This window comes from Carcharhinus amblyrhynchos, chromosome 3, assembly GCF_965287045.1.
Source record: "Carcharhinus amblyrhynchos chromosome 3, sCarAmb.v2.hapA, whole genome shotgun sequence".
Classification (NCBI taxonomy): Eukaryota; Metazoa; Chordata; class Chondrichthyes; order Carcharhiniformes; family Carcharhinidae; genus Carcharhinus; species Carcharhinus amblyrhynchos.
The window spans coordinates 11,889,571-11,908,478 of NC_137326.1; the positions used below are offsets into that span (position 1 = coordinate 11,889,571).

The following is an 18,908-nucleotide window of genomic DNA, read 5'->3' on the forward strand; positions in this document are numbered from 1 at the left end:
GGGATGGGCAATGAATGCTGGTCAGCCAGCGACGCTCATGCCCCATGAATGAATAAAGAGCAAATTGGCACATGATAAATATTTGTCCTTGAACAAGCAAGATGCACTCACATTCAGAATCTTACATTCACATACGTACCATCTGGGATGCATTTTTATTGAATTCATATTTTTGTTTACCCTTTCTGGTTTAAGAGGAAGAATATCAACTCTGGAAAGGGAAATGTTTTCCTTGCCTTGTAGCCAGAATAAATATAACTTGGATCAGATTCAAAACAGTTTCCCCTCAGCAGCTTCAGAAGTCCAATTCCCATAATGGTTAATTCTTGTGATATTGGAGTGAGATGCGTCACTTGCACACCAATTTATATTAAACTACAGGCAGTCTTGTGCAGTTTGTTTGTTTTCAATTCAGGTGCAGGGCATAAACATAACTGGCAAGGTCTAGACTAATACCAGGAATGGGCGGATTGTCTTGCGAGGAAAGGTTGGAGAGGTTAGGTTTGTATCGATTGGAGCGTAGAAGAGTAAGGGACAAATTATCAAAACCCTTAAGATCCTGGGGGGGTCTTGACAAGGTGGACGTTGTCAGGGAATCTCGAACTAGGGAGTCATCATTTAAAAGTAAGGGCCACTCATTTAAGATTAAAGTTTATTTATTAGTGTCACACAGGCTTACATTAACATTGCAATGAAGTTATTGTCAAAATTCCTATTCAGCACACTGTTTGGGTAGACTGAGGGAGAATTTAGCACGGCCAATGCACCTAACCGGCACATCTTTTGGATTGTGGGAGGAAACCTGAGCACCCAGAGGAAACCCACGCAGACATGGGGAGAACATGCAGGTTCCACACAGACAGTGACCCAAGCTGGGAATCAAACCTGGGTCCCTGTGAGGCAGTAATACTACCCACTGTGCCTAAGATGGGGATGAGGAGGGTTTTTCCTACTGCAAAGCCAGGCAGTAGTAGCTGCTTCTGGGCTGTTAGGGATGGGCAATAAATGTTGGTCTTGCCAGTGATGCCCATATCCCAAGAATAAATTTAAAATACCGCAGCCCTCCCCCACCAGTGTCCTATTGGAGGGATCTGCTTCTAGCCTTTTACCAATGTCATTTTATTCCCAACTGCTACCTTCACCAAAGCATTTAAAAAGCATAATCATCTGACATTTTTGCCAATTCCAGCGTGATGCCATCACCAAACACATCATCACCCCCCCCCTCCCTCTGTCAGCATTCTGCAGAGACCGTTCCCTCCGGGATAACCCAGTCCACTCCTCTACTATACCCAACACCTCTCCCATCATTCATGCAATCGCAGAAGGGGTAACACCTCTCCCTTTCCCGCTTCTATGCTCACCATCCAAAGGTCCAAAACATTCATTCCACATTTCACTTGCACCTCTTTCAATTTGGTCTGTTGCATTCACTGCTCCCAATGTGGTCTCCTCAATAGCGGAGAGACCAAGCGTAGACTGGGTGATCGCTTTGCTGATCACCTTCGGTCTGTGCGCAAACAGAACCCTGACCATCCGGTTGCTCCCACACGGTCCTGCTCCCATTCCCACAGGTCTGTCCTTGGCCTGCTGCAACGTTCCAGTGAAGCTCAACACAAACTGAAGGAACAGCAGCTCATCTTCCAGCTTTACAGCCTCCCGGTCTCAACATCGAGTTCAACAACTTCAGATTCTACCCCACCTCAACCCTTTTGTTTTCATTTTATTTTGTTTTTAACTGTTCTCTACATTTTTTTTATTGTATTTCTTTATTTTTCATTCCTCTGACTTTTCCCCCTATTTTTTCTTACCTATTCTCCCCTTTCCCCTTTTTTTCTCAATTTTACCTCTCTCCCACCCATTTCCAGCCCCCACCACCCACCGCCACCCCCAACCCCACCTCCCTCCACACCCATATCTTCATTTGTCACAGCCTCCCCTCGGATTTCAGCTTCTCTATTTGGTCATTCACACCTTCTATTCTCTCTGTGGACTGCCATCAGCAGCCTTCCCCTTGTTTTTGTGGCTATGACGCATTCCCTCACCCTACGGTATAAATACTTCCCACTTTCTATACCTCCCTGTCAAAACTAAGAGTCATTTGGACTCAAAACATTCAGCTCTTTTCTCTCCTTACAGATGCTGCCAGACCTGCTGAGACTTTCCAGCATTTTCTATTTCGATTTAAAAAGTTCTCTTCCATCTCCCGTTGTTTAAAGGTTTTCAGACTGCTGTTATTCAGCAGGGTGATACGAACCAGTGTGTCTGGTTAATTTTATCTGCTTGTACTCACGACCTGTACTTTGTCTTCAGGTCACTCGTCAATCTTTCGGAGCCAAGGGCGTGGAACCTGTTCAGTCAGCATCTGTGACGTGTCAGCACTTTTTAAATTCAGGACTTCAGTTTCAAATCAAATTGTCAAATCCAGGGGTCTCTTTACTTGAAAGTAGAGATGGACCCAGTTTTTGATATAATAATTGTGTGAACTTGCCTGTCTGTGATTTTAACAGGCAAGGAGATTGTGAACTTGCCTGTCTGTGATTTTAACAGGCAAGGAGATTGTGAACTTGCCTGTCTGTGATTTTAACAGGCAAGGAGATTGTGAGCTACCAGTTGCAGAATTGCTAAGCTTCAGCCAATAGAATCCCTACCTGTAGAGACTCGCATTCCAACCATTATTTTGTAAATTGAGTTTGTGTCTTTATATGCCCTGTTTATGAACACAGCTCCCATTCACCTGATGAAGGAGCAGTGCTCGGAAAGCTTGTGCTACCAAATAAACCTGTTGGACTTTAACCTGGCGTTGTGAAACTTCTTACTGTGCCCACCCCAGTCCAACTCCAGCATCTCCACATCGATTTAACATGGCCAATCCACCTAACCTGCACATCTTTGGACAATAAGGGGCAATTTAGCATGGCCAATCCACCTAACCTGCACATTTTTGGACAATAAGGGGCAATTTAGCATGGCCAATCCACCTAACCTGCACGTCTTTGGACAATAAGGGGCAATTTAGCATGGCCAATCCACCTAACCTGCACATCTTTGGACAATAAGGGGCAATTTAGCATGGCCAATCCACCTAACCTGCACGTCTTTGGACAATAAGGGGCCACTTAGCATGGCCAATCCACCTAACCTGCACGTCTTTGGACAATAAGAGGCAATTTAGCATGGCCAATCCACCTAACCTGCACGTCTTTGGACAATAAGGGGCAATTTAGCATGGCCAATCCTCCTAACCTGCACATCTTTGGACAATAAGGGGCAATTTAGCATGGCCAATCCATCTAACCTGCACGTCTTTGGACAATAAGGGGCAATTTAGCATGGCCAATCCACCTAGCCTGCACATCTTTGGACAATAAGGGGCAATTTAGCATGGCCAATCCATCTAACCTGCACGTCTTTGGACAATAAGGGGCAATTTAGCATGGCCAATCCACCTAGCCTGCACATCTTTGGACAATAAGGGGCAATTTAGCATGGCCAATCCACCCTAGCCTGCACACCTTCAGGCTGTGGGAGAAAACTGGAGCAACCAGAGGAAACCCAAGCAGACATGGGGAGAAGGTGCAAACTCCACACAGATAGCGACCTGAGGCTGGAATCGAACCCGGGTCCCCGGTGCTGTAAGGCAGCAGTGCTAACCACTACGCCATCGCGCTGCCCCCAAATATTTTATTGAGCAGAACTTCCATTATTGACAGATTTTCCCATCTTTATGTCTGGTTTTCAGCATCTGAGTGAGGAGGGTGGAGGCAGGGGTGTGCTGATTTTAATTCCTATCCTCAGATGAATGCCGGGAAGAAAACTCCGCTCCCCTCTAAGTGGAAAACTCCCATCCCAAAGGAAATGTGGGAGGCAGGGGAGAGACCGGGGGAGTTTAATTGTGTTGCGATCTGAAAAGGGGTAAGGATAGCTTCAGCGAGTGGGAAAAGAACTAGCATATGGAATATAAAGTCAGAAAATGTGGATTTGTCACTTTGGCAGGAAGAAGAGGAGAGCAGCATATTATTTAGATGGACAGAGATTGCAGACCTCTGTGGTACAAATGGTGTAACAGAGGGATCTGGGTGTCCCAGTACATGAATCATAAAACGTTAGTGTGTAGGTATAGCAAGCAATTAGGAAGACAAATTGAATGTTGCTGTTTATTGCAAGGGGAATCAAGTATAAAAGTAGCAAAGTTATCCAAATCTTGTACAGGGCTCTGGGGAGACAACATCTGGAGAATTGTGTACAGTTTTTGTCTCCTGATTTAAAAAAAGGCTATAACTGCAGTTTAGAGAGGCTTCACTTAACTCTCCCTGGAATGAAGGGGTTATCTTCCAAGGATAGGTTGGACAGTTTGGGCCTGTATCCATTGGGGTTTCGGAGAATGAGAGGTGATCTTATTGCAGATCCTGAGGCGACTTGACAGCGTGGATGCTGAGATGATGTTTCCCCTTGTGGGACAGACAAGAACTAAGGGGTACAGTTTAAAAACAAGAGGTCCCCAATTTTATACGGAAATTAGGAGAATTTTTTCCCTCTCAGAGGATCTTTAAGTCTGTGGAATTCTCTTCCCCAAAGAGCTGTGGAGGCTAGGTCAGCGCATGAGGTAGTGAATTTGTGGAACTCGCTGCCCCATTGCACAGTGGAGCCTGGATCATTAAGTACTTTCAAGAAGGAGCTAGATATATGTCTGATTTTAAAAAAGGGGTTAAAGGGATAAGGGGAACAGATAAGAAGATGGATTTGAGACCAGGAAGAGATCAGCCATGCTCTGGGGTGGCACGATGGCACAGTGCTGCCTCTCAGCACCAGGGACCCAGGTTTAATTCTGACCTCGGGTCACTGTCTGTGTGGAGTTTGCACATTCTCCCTGTGTCTGAGTGGGTTTCCTCCGGGTGCTCCGTTTTCCTCCCACAGTCCAAAGATGTGCAGGTTAGGTTGATTGGCCATGCTAAATTGCCCTAGTGTTAGTGGGATTAGCAGGGTAAATACGTGGGGTTACGGGAATAGGGCCTGTCTGCAATGTGTCAATGCAAACTGAATGGGCCGAATGGCCTCTTTCTGCACTGTAGGGATTCTATTCTGTGAATGAATGGTGGTGCAGGCTCGGGGGGTTGAATTACCTATTTCTGCTCCCAGTTCCTATGTTCTATATTTTTGCATTATAAAAGCAGGGAGGTTATGCTGGAACTATAAAAAACATCAGTCAGGCCACACCTTGAGTACTGTGTGCAGTTCTGGTCACCTCATTACAATAAGGGTGGAATTGCAATGGAAAGTAAAGAGACAGTGTTAACGTAAGCCTACTTGTGACACACATAAGCTTTAAACTCAAACTGGAAAATCATTGCTGTGAGCAAGGTTCAGATAGGCTGGGATCATTCTCCTTGGGACAGAGGAGGTTGAGGGTAGATTTGATTGAGATGTACAAAATTATGAAGAGCCTGGACAGAGTGGATGGAAAAGGCCTATTTACTCTAATAGAGAAGTTAGTGATTAGGAGCATAGATTTAAAGTGATTGGGAGAAAGATTAGAAGGAGGATGAGGAATTATTTTTCACCCTGTGCATTGTGGAGGTCCGATACTCACTGCCTGAAAGGGAAACAGAAGCAGAAATCCTCAACTCATTTAGTAAGTTTCTAGATGTGCACCTCACGCTGTAACCTGCAGGACTATGGACACAATGGAAGTGGAATTAGGCTGGGGTAGCCCATTCTGGCTAGCACAGACATGATGGGCCAAGTGGCCTCATTCTGTGCCTTAAACCTTCTATGATTCTGTGAAATCATAAAATAGACCAACAAGAATTCAATCCACCTTACTTAGTTGTAGGGTTAGAAAGTATGGTTTTAACTTAGCACTTGAGGCAAATGAGGATCAAAGGATATGGGGGGGAAAGCGGAACTGAGTTGGATGATCAGCCATGATCATAATGCATGGTGGTGAACAGGCTTGAAGGGCCAACTGGCCTCCTCATGCTCCTTTATTTCTATAACTTTCCCACACAATCCGTGCTCTTAAAATGAGAATCTTGAATGCCCTCTCACTTGCCCAATCTTACTCTAGATAAGAATGTCATACCTGGCTCCGTGCCTTCCACCAGGCCGGGAGTGGGACTCTCCGATCTGTTGCTGCGCTGGGGTTCGGCTGGGGCCAAGGAGCCGTTGACCTCCCATGGTACCTTCCTGTTGTGAACATCAGCCTCCATATTCTCATTCCTTGGGTGACTGCAGACAAGCAAAAGAACATCAGCAGGGTTCATTTATCTGATAACTAAATGACGAGCCTTCAGAGCTCCAAAGGGTCAGATATCACATCAACGGCAAGTGTAATGATGGTGTCTACAATGGGACAATATTCCACTTAAACCCATGCCGTAGCTCCAGCGTTATCCCAGAGTTTGTCAAATCTACAGGCCTACTCCACAACCGTAAATGTTATATGATGAAGAGGGCTGGTTTAGTTAGCTGAACTAACTGAGATTAATGTCTGTAGCACAGATTTGATCCCATTTTGGCTGCAATAGATTCAGAGTCTGTCTCCTCACCCTCCCTGCAGTTAAAAAAAAATCACAACAAGTTGCTTTGGTTTGTTAAATAAAGTGTCTGAATATATACCTCAAGTTCCAGGAACCTGCAGGGCACATTCAAGATGGCGCTGGACTGAGGCAGCTTCTTGTGAGCTGTCCCCAGCATCTTTTACTCTCGTTCCATGGCTTTTATTCTATTCTAACTCTTCCGAACAACTATAATTCCACGCCCTCGCTTTTCGTTCTCCCCCCTTGTACTCTATCCATGGTATGTTTTTGTCTGTGCAGCGCGCAAGAAACAAAACTTTTCACTGTATCCCAAACATGTGACAATAATAAATCAAATCAAACGCTGACTAAATGCTGGAATGGGGGGATAATCACCCACACAACAGCAGTTCCTCTTTCGGGTAACGAATTGAACATCAAGGATACTATTGAATTAGAAACAGTGCAGAAAAGATTTACCAGGATGCTACTGGGACTTGATGGTTTGAGTTATAAGGAGAGGTTGGATAGACTGGGGCTTTTTTCTCTGAAGTATAGGAGGCTTAGAGGTGATCTTACAGAGGTCTATAAAATAATGAGGGGCATAGATCAGCTGGATAGTCAACATCTTTTCCCAAAATCAGGGAAGTCTAAAACTAGAGGGCACAGGTTTAAGAGAGGGCTGCCAAAGAAACGATGCCTTTCTGTATGTTTCTCTGTGCCAAAGTAACAAATTAATTTTTTTTAGCTTTCCAAGTTTAAAACCTAACAAAGGCTGTACTGTGTACAGATACTTACATTTATGCTACAAATAAACAGCATATTATGGAAAAGGAAATTTAATCTGTTATCTGATATGGCAACATGATTCTCTGGCTCACACACTCAGACTAATAGCACAATGTTATATGTAAAGGATAGATAGTCAAATAAAACAGATATCATGAAAGTAGACCCGCTGTCATAGAATAGAATCATAAAATCCCTACAGTGCAGAACGAGGCCATTCACATGTATTAGCATACAGTGAAAAATGTTGTTTCTTGCGTGAGATACAGGCAAAGCATACTGTTCATAGAGAAGGAAAGGAGAGAGGACAGAATGTAGTGTTACAGTCATAGCCAGGGCGTAGAGAAAAATTAGCTTAATGCAAGGTAGATCTATTCAAAAGTCTGACGGCAGCAGGGAAGAAGCTGTTCTTGAGTCGATTGGTACGTGACCTCTGACTTTTGTATCTTTTTCCCCAAAGGAAGAAGGTGGAAGAGAGAATGTCCGGTGTGTGTGGGGTCCCTGATTATGCTGGCTACTTTTCCAAGGCAGCAGGAAGTGTAGACAGAGTCAACAGATGGGAGGCTGGTTTGTGTGATGGATTGGGCTACATTCACAACCTTTTATAGTTCCATAAGATTTGAAAAATGATGGCAGATGAAATAACTTTTAAGAGGCCAGTGTCCTTTCACCCAAACTGATATATTTATAATGGTTTGCAATACTTGGCAATTCGGCCTATCAAGTCTACACCAATCACAAACCCACCCAGGCCCTTTTCGCGTAACCCCTCATATTTATCCTGCTAATCCCCCTGACCCTAAGGGGCAAATTACCACAGCCAATCAACCTAACCCGCACTTCTTTGGACTGTGGGAGGAAACCGGAGCACTTGGAGGGAACCCGTACAGACACAGGGAGAACATGCAAATTCCACACACACAGTGACCCGAGGCCAGAATTGAACCCGGGTCCCTGGCGCTGTGAAGCAGCAGTGCTAACCACTGTGCCACCATGCCATCCTTTAGCAACCAGACAGATGTAGGGTAAATGACTTTTGTAGATATATAATTAGGACTAAATATAGCAAAGATGAATATATACAAATGAAAAACGTGTAAACAAAGCACACCGAGAAAGCGTGAGTTAGGTAAAATAGGTCAGCCATTTCCGTTTGGCAAATTGAATGTGTCAGTATCAGCAAAGTGAATGTTTCCTGAGATATCAATAAGCTCCTGTCGTAATGACTTCCTGAGATTCATGAGTTGGATCCTCTGGAATACCAGCTTCCTAATTGATGCCCATCTACAGCTTCAGGCAGTGGGCAATCAAGAAGGTTGTCCAACCCGACTGTCTGCCCCTCTACCGTGGCTATATTCATAGCTGGGTGTCCCGGGAGAGGGAGCATGCAGTGTACAAGGATACCGTTAACGCCTTCTGTGCCCGCTGGGCACCGCAGGGATTTGAAAGTATTATTAACCTCTTTAATCACATTTTAATTCAGGCTCCTTTTAGGGAGCTGCCCTTTTTTGAGTTGTCCCTAAGTTAAGTTGATTTTGTTTATTTGGTCGGACACAAAAAGATGTCCCTAGTTGAGGCCTGTCAAGGCTACCCAATCAGGGAGCTTTACAGACACATATCCTATGGAGTGCCCATGTTGCTGCGCTCGGAGTAAATACCCTATACTGGGAAGTCCCTGCCTGAGACTTGTAAATCATTGTAAATAAATCAGTTTTGGTGAAAGGACACCAGCTTCTCAGAAGTTATTTCATCTGTCATCATTTTTCAAATCTTTGAACGGTTATCAGGAGGAACATTAGAAAGGCAACAAAATGTGATAACTCCATGAACCATGCACACACATTCCCAACAATCTGTTTTGACACGGAATGTCAAATCTGCCCAATTTTCAGTCCCCTAAGAATGGACGTCGAGACCAATTGTCGCTGCCTCCTCACTCCCAATATCCCAACCCCTACTGCGTCACCCCAACCTTTGCCATTCCTCTACACTGGGTTAAATCATGTACGGGGTGAGTACCCGCTATCTGTAAATCCAAAAAAACCAAACACATCCAAAAACCCATACTTTTGTTTTACCCCCATCAACCTATAAGGTGGCACAGTGGTTAACACTGTTACCTCACAGTGCCAGTGACCCGGGTTCAATTCAGATCTCAGGTGATTGTCTGTGTGGAGTTTGCACATTCTCCCCGTGTCTGTGTGGGTTTCCTCCAGGTGCTCCAGTTTCCTTCTGCACTACACAGACGTGCAGGTTCGGTGGATTGGCCATGCTAAGTTGCCCCTTAGTTTCAGGGGATACAAGGGTAAATAGGTGGGGTTATGGGGATAGGGCTTGGATGGACTTGTTGTCGGTGCAGACTCGAAGGGCTGAGTGGCCTCCTTCCACACGGTAGGGATTCTACGTTCTTGACCCAAGCTGACATGAACCTCACTGAACACCCCCACGACCTTTAGCGCAGGGTGTTGTTTGTCTCCGTTTTCCTTAGATAGCACCTTCCAACCCACGATCACTACCATCTAGAAGGAGAAGGGCAGCAGATACTTGCTAATATCATCTGCAAGGTTCCCTTCAAGCTCCTCACCATCTTGACCTGGAAAGATATCACCATTCCTTCACTGTCGCTGAGTTAACATCCTGGGATTCCCTCCCTGACTGCACCGTGGGTGTACCTACACCTCAGCAGTTCAAGGTCACCACCTCCTCAAGGGTAACAGTAGGTGAGCAATAAATGCTGTCCTAGCCAAAGATACACACGTTCCTTTAAATGAATAAGAAAAAAATCTCTCTGAGCCCTCCCCTGGCAGCAGAATCCCAGATTGCGCCAAGGATGGTAAATTATTCCAGGTACCCTGTGTTGATTATTCAGTGATATATCTTACCTTTCTAGTCAATTTATTTACTACAGACAAGAGCTAGCCTAGGCTTCGACCACTGTAATGTAATTAGGCCTAGTCCAAAATCCGTAATGCAATGATTTGAAATCCAGAAAGGGTTTTGGATAAAGAATACTCGACCTGTATTGTCAGGAAGAAAGCACTGGGATTAAGGCAGTGTCAGATAGACACTAGCATATTTCTAACACATTACACATCACAGTGGGTGTTTTGCCTGGAACATTTGGAACGCATTAGTGTACGGCCCCTGGTGTTGCCCAAGGCCAGTTGCTGAATTGAAGGGTTTTAATATAAAACAGGCACAAAATGGCTGCTGTTGCTTGGAGCGACAGGATATCTGCTGTCATGGTATGTCATAGTCATCTGTCTTGCACCATCTCCACCTCCCCTGTAGCTGATTAGTAATCACTCTGTGACAGCCGTCATCCATAAGACTATAAACTACAGGAGCAGAATTAGGCCATTCAGCTCATCGAACCTGCTCTGCCACTCGATCGTGGCTGATAAGTTTCTGAATCCCATTCTCCCACCTTATCCCTGTAACCTTTGATCGCCTTACCAATCAAGAACCTATCTATCTCTGTCTTAAATACACTCAGTGACCTGGCCTCCATAGCCTTCTGTGGCAATGAATTCCACACATTCAGCACCCCTCTGGCTGAGAAAATTCCTCCTCATCTCCGTTCAAAAGGGTTGTCCTTTTTCTCTGAGGCTGTGCCTTCGAATCCTAGTCACATCTACTAATGGAAATATCTTCTCCATGTCCACTCTATCCAGGCCTTTCAGTATTCTAACTGTCCCTATCCAAGTACCCCCATCTCAACCTCTCCTTCTGCTATCTTTTCCCTCTCGAAGAGATTTCTGTTGCTTTTCAAGTGTGATCAGTCAGCCAAAATATGGACTTTTTTTTTCCTGGATGTCACTTTTGAGACAAACGGTCAAGAGCTTCAAGTTTTTAGGTGCCCAACGGCCTGTCCTGGTCCTTCTATGCCAATGTTAAAGCTAAGAAAGCCCACCAACGCCTCTGCTTTCTCAGGAGACTAAGGAAATTCAGCATGTCCACCACGATTCTCACCAACTTTTACAGATGCGTTATAGAAAGCATTCTTTCTGGTTGTATTGCAGCTTGCATGGCTCCTGCTCTGTCCAAGACCGCAAGAAACTACAAAGAGTCGTAAATGAAACCAAGTCCATCTAGCCTCCCGTGCATTGACACCATCTACATGTCCTGCTGCCTCAAAAGCAGCCAGCATAATCAAGCACCCCACGTACACTGGACATACTCTCTCCCATCGCGAGAAAGGTACAAAAGTCTGAGGTCACGTACCAACCGACTCAAGAACAGCTTCTTCCTTGCTGCCATCAGATTTTTGAATGGACCTACCTCATATTAAGTTGATCTTTCTCTACACCCTAGCTATGACTGTAACATTACATTCTGCACTGTCTCCTTTCCTTCTCTCCTATGTACTCTATGAACTGTATGTTTAGTCTGTATAATGCACAAGAAACAATACTTTTCACTGTATGCTAATACATGTGACAATAATAAATCAAATCAAGAGTTCTTTTGCTCTGGCAAATTCAAGCATCTCTTCATTTATCTTAGGGTCTATATGTGCAATTTTAAGCAAACATCTTAATATCCACATTCCAAAACCCTTTATTTTCTTCCACAGATTTTTACTTTTGGTCCAACTTTGAAGGAAAGTGAAGAGAATGTAACATCGTAGGAGATTCTATTTTCTAAGACAAAGTAACAACAGATTATCTAAGAAACAGAATCTGTCATCAAATATGTATATATTTGGGATATATCCCAACTGACTTGAAACATTCAATATTCATTTACATGCACAATGGCACATGAAAGAGATTTTAGTGAAATGTGAGCCATGGAGTTATCTAGTAGTCCAAGTCTGCAGCTAAGTCAAATTTATTTATTAGTCATAAGTAGGCTTACATTAACACTGCAATGAAGTTACTGTGAAAATCCCCTAGTCGCCACATTCTGGCGCCTGTTCAGGCACACTGAGGGAGAATTTAGCATGGCCAATGCACCTACCCGGCGCATCTTCCAGACTGTGGGAGGAAACCAGAGCACCCGGAGGAAACACACGCAGACACGGGGAGAACGTGCAGACTCTGCACAGACGGTTACCCCACTAACAAAGTGAATCAAATGCAAAATATAAAGTTGTCAGAGAAATTAAACCAAAAATTGCAACAAACGTACAAAACAAATGTACCAGAAGTGTATGCCTAAGCTACATTTACAATTTGATATCAATTGATAAGATGATCACTGTCATACGGATGTTAAATGCCACAACCAGATCAACCACGATCTGATAGAATGATGGAGAAGGCTAGATGGGCCAAATGGCCTTTTCCTGCTCCTAGCTCATATGTTTGTCTAGAAGATTGTATGTTGGTATAGTTGCCTGAAGGGGCAGGAATGATAAAACGCTGGAAGTAAAATAGTGCTGACTGGTAGATTTCCACAATATCTTACCTACACAATCAATAATTTCATTGTACAGTCTGCAGTGAGGTGTTGCTTAACTGCAGTCAAAACCCAACAAGAGGTAAAAATGAATTCCAGCAGCAAAACAGCCTATAATACACAGGGTTAATGACTAATCTTAGTCAAGCACCATAACTGGGAGCTGGAGGCTGAAGCAAACTCCACACTTCTCTTGTGCATCTACTGGCCATCAGCTCCAGCATTGGTAACAGACTGATTCCTCCCACCCTCACCAGAGAGCAACAGGGTGTGGCCTACCATAGCAGGAGTGAAAAGTGGAAAGCAAGAAGCACATTACAATGACAGAGAGGAAAAAGAAGTGCACACTTCTACCGTCATGCAATAACCACAGAGCTATGGCACAGTGGCACTGTGGCTAGCACTGCTGCCTCACAGCGCCAAGGACCCGGGTTTGATTCCTGGCTCTGCACTATCTGTACACATTCTCCTGTGTCTGCATGTGTTTCCTCCGGGTGCTCCGGTTTCCTCCCACAATCTGAAAGACGTGCTGGTTAGGGTGCACCGGCTGTGCTAAATTCTCCATCAGTGTACCCAAACAGGCACTGGAATAAAGTATATTTATTAGTCACAAGTGAGGCTTACACTGCAAGGAAGTTCATGTGAAATTACCCAAGTTGCCACACCCCTGCGCCTGTTTGGGTCAATGCACCTAACCAGTGTGGTGACTAGGGGATTTTCACAGTAGCTTCATTGCAGTATTAATGTAAGCCAACTTGTGACACTAATAAATAAACTTTAGAAGCTACTTGCAGTTTGTTTCCAAGTGATTGAGTGTTGCCTCTTTAAGGAGCGTTTGGTTTCCACTGCAGTTAAACAGCACCTCACTGTGGCCTCTGTACAATGAAATTATTGATCATGTACATAAGATGTTAGGGAAGTTAACACAGACAGCACTATTTTACTTCCAGCATCTTTATCATTGCTGCACCTTCAGATAAATATACCAACATACAATGTTCTATATGAACTAGAAGCAAGAGTAGGCCACTTTTTAAAATGTATTCATGTCACAAGTAGGCTTACATTAACACTGCAATTAAGTTACTGTTAATATCCTCTTGTTGCCATACTCAGGCGCCTATTCGGGTACAATGAGGGAGAATTTAGCACGGCCGACGCACCCTAACCAGCACATCTTTCAGACTGTGGGAGGAAACTGGAGCACCAAGAGGAAACCCACGCAGACATGAGGAGAACGCGCAGACTTTGCACAGACAGTGGTCAAGCCGGGAATTGAACCTGTGTCCCTGCTGCAGTGAGGCAGCAGAGCTAACCACTGTACCACCCTACCACCCACTTGCCCCCTCAAGTCCGCTCTGCCAGTCAAAAAGATCCAATCGTGGCCTCAACTCCACATTCCCACCCACCCCCAATAACCTTTGACTCCCTTTCTGGTCAAGGATCTATCTACCTTTATCTTAAAAATATTCATCGGCCTTGCCTCTACTGCTCTCTCAGGAATACGGTTCCAAAGATTCAAGACTCTCAAGAGAAAAAAAATTCTTCTTGTTTCCACCTTAACTGGGTGATTCCTTATTTTTAAACTGTGTCCCCGAGTTCTAGACTTTGTCATGGGGGAAACACGCTTTCAGCATCCACGCTGTCCAATCCCCTCAGGATCTTGAGATTCTCTAAATGCCACCCAGTAACCTCCTTAATTAATAGGGCGGCACAGTAGCACATGCTGATGCATTTGAACTGGGTTCATTCTTTGCCATTCTGTCTTCCAAGGATGACGGTTAGATTTCAATAACAGAATTATGCTGGAGCACCAGTGACGATCCCTTTTAGCATAGAAATAATACTTTAATACAAAGCAAAACTCTGTTTTTTGGGGAACATGCCCATGGAGGGGGGGGGTCACTGATCAGTCATGGTGACACTGAATGCCTTGGGGTTGAATGGCCCCTTCCTGGTCTTAGGTTCCTGCAAAAGAAACAGTGCATGGGCATGAAAAGATCGGTTGCTTGCTTTTCTTTTTAAAAGTGCAACAATTTGGTGCTGGAAATGACAAGTGGGTTTTGATGTGGTGGATAAGGAGCAACGGTTTTCAATGGCAGGAAGCTCAGTCGACAAATTTCTTATAATTGGTGGGCGAAAAAGCTAGGGAAAGATGAGGAATTTATTTACCTCATTGAGTTCATAGAATCCCTACAGTGAAGGAGGCCATTTGGCCCATCGGGCTTGCACTGCTAACAATCCCACCCAGGCCCGTAACCCCACATATTTACCCTGCTAAGCCCCCTGACTTTTATTTATTCATTCGTGGGCCATGGGCATCACTGGCTGGCCAGCATTTATTGCCCATCCCTAGTTGCCCGAGGGCAGTTGAGAGTCAACCACATTGCTGTGGCTCTGGAGGCACCTGTAGGCCAGACCAGGTAAGAATGGCAGATTTCCTTCCCTAAAGGACATTAACGAACCAGATGGGTTTTTCTGACAATCAACAATGGTTTCACGGTCATCAGGAGATTTTGATTCCAGATTTTCTTCTATTGAATTCAAATTCCACCATCTGCCATGGCGGGATTCGAACCCAGGTCTCCAGAACATTAGCTGAGTTTATAGTTTAGTGATAATACTAGGCCATCGCTTCCCCACATTGGCTAGGGGTAATTTAGCATGGCCAATCAACCTAACCCGCACACCTTGGGACTGTGGGAGGAAACCCACACAGACATGGGGAGAAGGTACAAGCTCCTCACAGATAGTGACCCGAGGCCACAACTGAACCCGGATCCCTGGCGCTGTGAGGCAGTAGTGCTAACCACTGAGCCTCTGTGCTGTTCTGGGGGTGATGGCGGTGTGGTGGTATTTTCATTAGACTAACAATCCAGTGCCCCAGGCTAATTCTGGATTCAAATCCCACCATGGCAACTTCATTCAATTTTTTGTTTTAAAGTCTGGAATTGAAAGTACTTTCAGTGAAATAGTCATCGAATGTTGTAAAAAAAAAACCCAATAACGTCCTTCGGGGAAAGAGATCTTCAGTCCTTATCTGGTCCGGTCCATGTGTGACTCCACAGCGATGTGGTTTCCTCTTAACAGTCCTCTGAAACAGCCTGGCAAGTCACTGATTTGAAGAGCAGTTAGGGATGGGCAATAAATGCTGGCCTTATCAGTGACACCTACATCCCAGGCGAAGATGTGTTTAACATCCCAGAATGTGTTGGCTGAAAGGGCAGTGGGAGAAAATCCAAGTGACTTGCACAGTGGTTAGCACTGCTGCCTCACAGCGCCAGGGACCCGGGTTTGATTCCCAGCTTGGGTCACTGTCTGTGTCTAGTTTGCACGTTCTCCTCGTGTCTGTGTGGGTTTCCTCCCAGGAATCTGCTGGTTAGGTGCATTGGCCGTGCTAAATTCTCCCTCAGTGTACCCAGACAGGTGTCAGAATGTGGCGACTCAGGGATTTTCACAGTAACTTCATTGCAGTGTTAATGTAAGCCTACTTGTCACCTTAATAACTAAACTTTTAACTTTTTCAACTAGATTGGACAACGGAAAGGGAAGGAGCTGGGGGAGTTTGGAACATCTGGATGGATCTTTCAAAGAATTGACACTTTGAAGATGGGCTGAATGGCCTCTTCAGTGTTGCACAATTTTACAACTTGAAAAGATGATTGCCACTTGGGTAGAAATCTGTCAGAACAGAGCACCCTGGCTCTGTCTCACCTGAATGGAAATCAGGCAAAACATTTCTGAAGACAAGGCCTAATATTCTGATTGGGAGGAGGGGGTGAGGTGGGGGCGATTGTGGTTACTCAGCTAGTGAGACCGCTTTGCCAATAGCCTGGCATTCAATGCCAGCTCCCGCTGAGGTAGAGGGGGAGAGCTTGCTTCCTCACACTGCCCTGTGGTAAAGTCATGGCAAACGCAGGTGACCCCCAGACAATCGAAGACGCTGAAATTGCCATCCAATTAGCCCAATCTCCCTCCCCGCTCTTTCCCTTTCCACGTACCAATCCACTTCCCTAAAGAGAGTCACCGCTCAGTCTTCTTCCACCATCCTTTCCCACAACACGTTCTGGGATTTTAAATACAAATATCCTCTCCAGGTGTCGCTGGCTGGGCCAGCATTTGTTGTCCATCTCTCACTGCCCTTGAACTCAAGGTGCTGGGACGAAGACATATTTGAGACGATCGGCCAGAGCGGGTGAAGATGCGAGCCTTATCCGCAGGCGGGTTTCTGCGCAGCCACCCTCTAAACGCAGCCCGAGCTAGTCACTTCGCAGTGGCGGTTTGACAGCGGCCAAGTTACTAATCTCATTCTGGGCCACTGCCAAGTAGAGTTCAGGTGCTTCCCTCGCAAAGAGGAAGTTGGCCGATTAAAAATAGAACTGAGAAGACAAATCGCCCATGCAAGTCTGAAACTGCTGATGGCAGAGCAACATTACCCTCCCCCCACCCCAGCCAACCCCAAAGCCCCTCGACTGCCCACCCTTGGAGCTGGGAAAAGTGAGAGTGAACAAATAATGAATAACAGGACAGCAAGCAGGACATTTATCTTTACAAGCAGCTCAAACATTGTGAGGGAACTCCATCAGCTCCCCACTTCCTCCTTCCAGCACAGAACTAGCAGCTCAAGTGAGGACCACATGGTCCGATTACTTTGAAACAAAAATTCTAAATGCAGGCAATCCAACCTCCTGACTCCCCTGTCTAGGTGAATCACTGATTGCAAACTGACCACTTCATCCAGGGTGACACAGCGGCACAGTTTGCCCCACAAGGGGCAACATCCTTTCAGCGTCCACCCTGTCCAATCCCCTTCAGGATCTTAAGATTCTCTAAGCGCCACCCTGTAACCCTCCTTAACTAATAGGGCGGCACAGTGGTTAGCACTGTTGCCTCACAGCACCAGGGACCTGGGTTCAATTCTTGCCTCAGGTCACTGTCTGTATGCAGGGTCTACTCATTCTTCCCCGTGTCTGCGTGGGTTTCCTCCGGGTGCTCTGGTTTCCTCTCAAAGACGTGCTGGTTAGGTGCACTGACCATGCTAAATTCTCCCTCAGTGTACCCACACAGGGGCCAGAGTGTGGCAACTAGAGAATTTTCACAGTAACTTCACTGCAGTGTCAATGTAAGCCTACTTGTGACACTAATGAATCAGCTTAAACAATCCCAACCATCTACTCCTGATCTGTAGTATCTCTCTCTTCAATTCTTAATCACAGACCACTCATGCCTATTACAACAGGGACGTATTGCCTCCACTAATGCAGGAAAAAAAATGCTTACAATGCAGGATTAAGGTGACAATAATAAATTGTACCTTGAATTTTCGGCTGGAGCATTCTGTTCTAAGCGACAATGTTACACAGCGGCAGAAGCCATACCATAAATATTTAAAGGAAACTTCTGTTTTCCCACCCTATTAATCATTAATTACCTGTGATATCATTCACTGAGACAATGCAGCCGAGTGTCACAAACCTGCTTAATTGTCAGGCCTTTCTTTCTGCCAGGAAGGATTGGGTTTTATATATATCTCTGTTGGCTATTTCCTCTCGCACTCCCGTTTTGATGGTTTTCTTTTCTCTCCTCTGTTCTTTACAGCCTGCCTGTGTCTAGGTCCCCGCTGCTTCTGTGCGATCTATCCAGGGTGCAGAAGGACATTGCCTCTCGGAAACTTACTCCTTGCATCATAAAGGTCAAAGCCAGCTTCGCAATGAGTAAGAGCCAGTCTCCCTCCCACTTCTATAGCTTGCTGGGACTTGTAGTCTGCAGCTTAACACGCTGTAGTCCCAGAACGGCAGTAGGGTTATTGACCCAGCGCGTTCAACTGTCTCTCGCTTAAAATTAGAGCTAGTCCGTTAAAGAGAAAAATCAGCAAGCACATTTTTCACACAGAGAGTGACAGCAATGTGGAATTCTTTGCTCCTAAGGGCTCAGGGTGTATCTCCAACACTGACACAGCTAAGATTGAGAATTTTTATAGATGCACCATAGAAAGCATTCTCTCTAATTGTATCACAGTTTGGTATGGCTCCTGCTCTGACCAAGACTGCAAGCAATAACAAAGGGTCCGAAACAAAGTCCAGACCATCACTCAAACCAGCCTCTCCTCCATTGACACTGAAAACACTTTCAGCTGCCTCAGCAAAGCAGCCAGCATAATCATAGACCCCACCCACCCTGGACATTCTCTCTTCCACC

At 45.2% G+C, this 18,908-nt stretch overlaps 1 protein-coding gene across 3 annotated transcripts in view; it reads right to left on the reverse strand.

Moving 5' to 3' along the window:
• Nucleotides 1–18,394, reverse strand: part of mon1a (MON1 secretory trafficking family member A) — a 35,683-nt gene extending 17,289 nt beyond the window's left edge. The window contains exons 1-2 of one of the 3 annotated variants that reach the window (XM_080181403.1): nt 18,186–18,394; nt 6,083–6,228 (exon numbers count right to left, since the gene is read on the reverse strand). In XM_080181403.1, coding sequence (XP_080037529.1) covers nt 6,083–6,209 — 127 coding nt within the window. In that variant the 5' untranslated portion in view covers nt 6,210–6,228; nt 18,186–18,394. Of the gene's footprint in view, nt 1–6,082; nt 6,229–18,024; nt 18,079–18,141 lie in introns of those variants that run through there. The other 2 variants (XM_080181406.1, XM_080181412.1) reach the window with 2 other exon arrangements.
• Nucleotides 18,395–18,908: the final 514 nt, after the last annotated feature.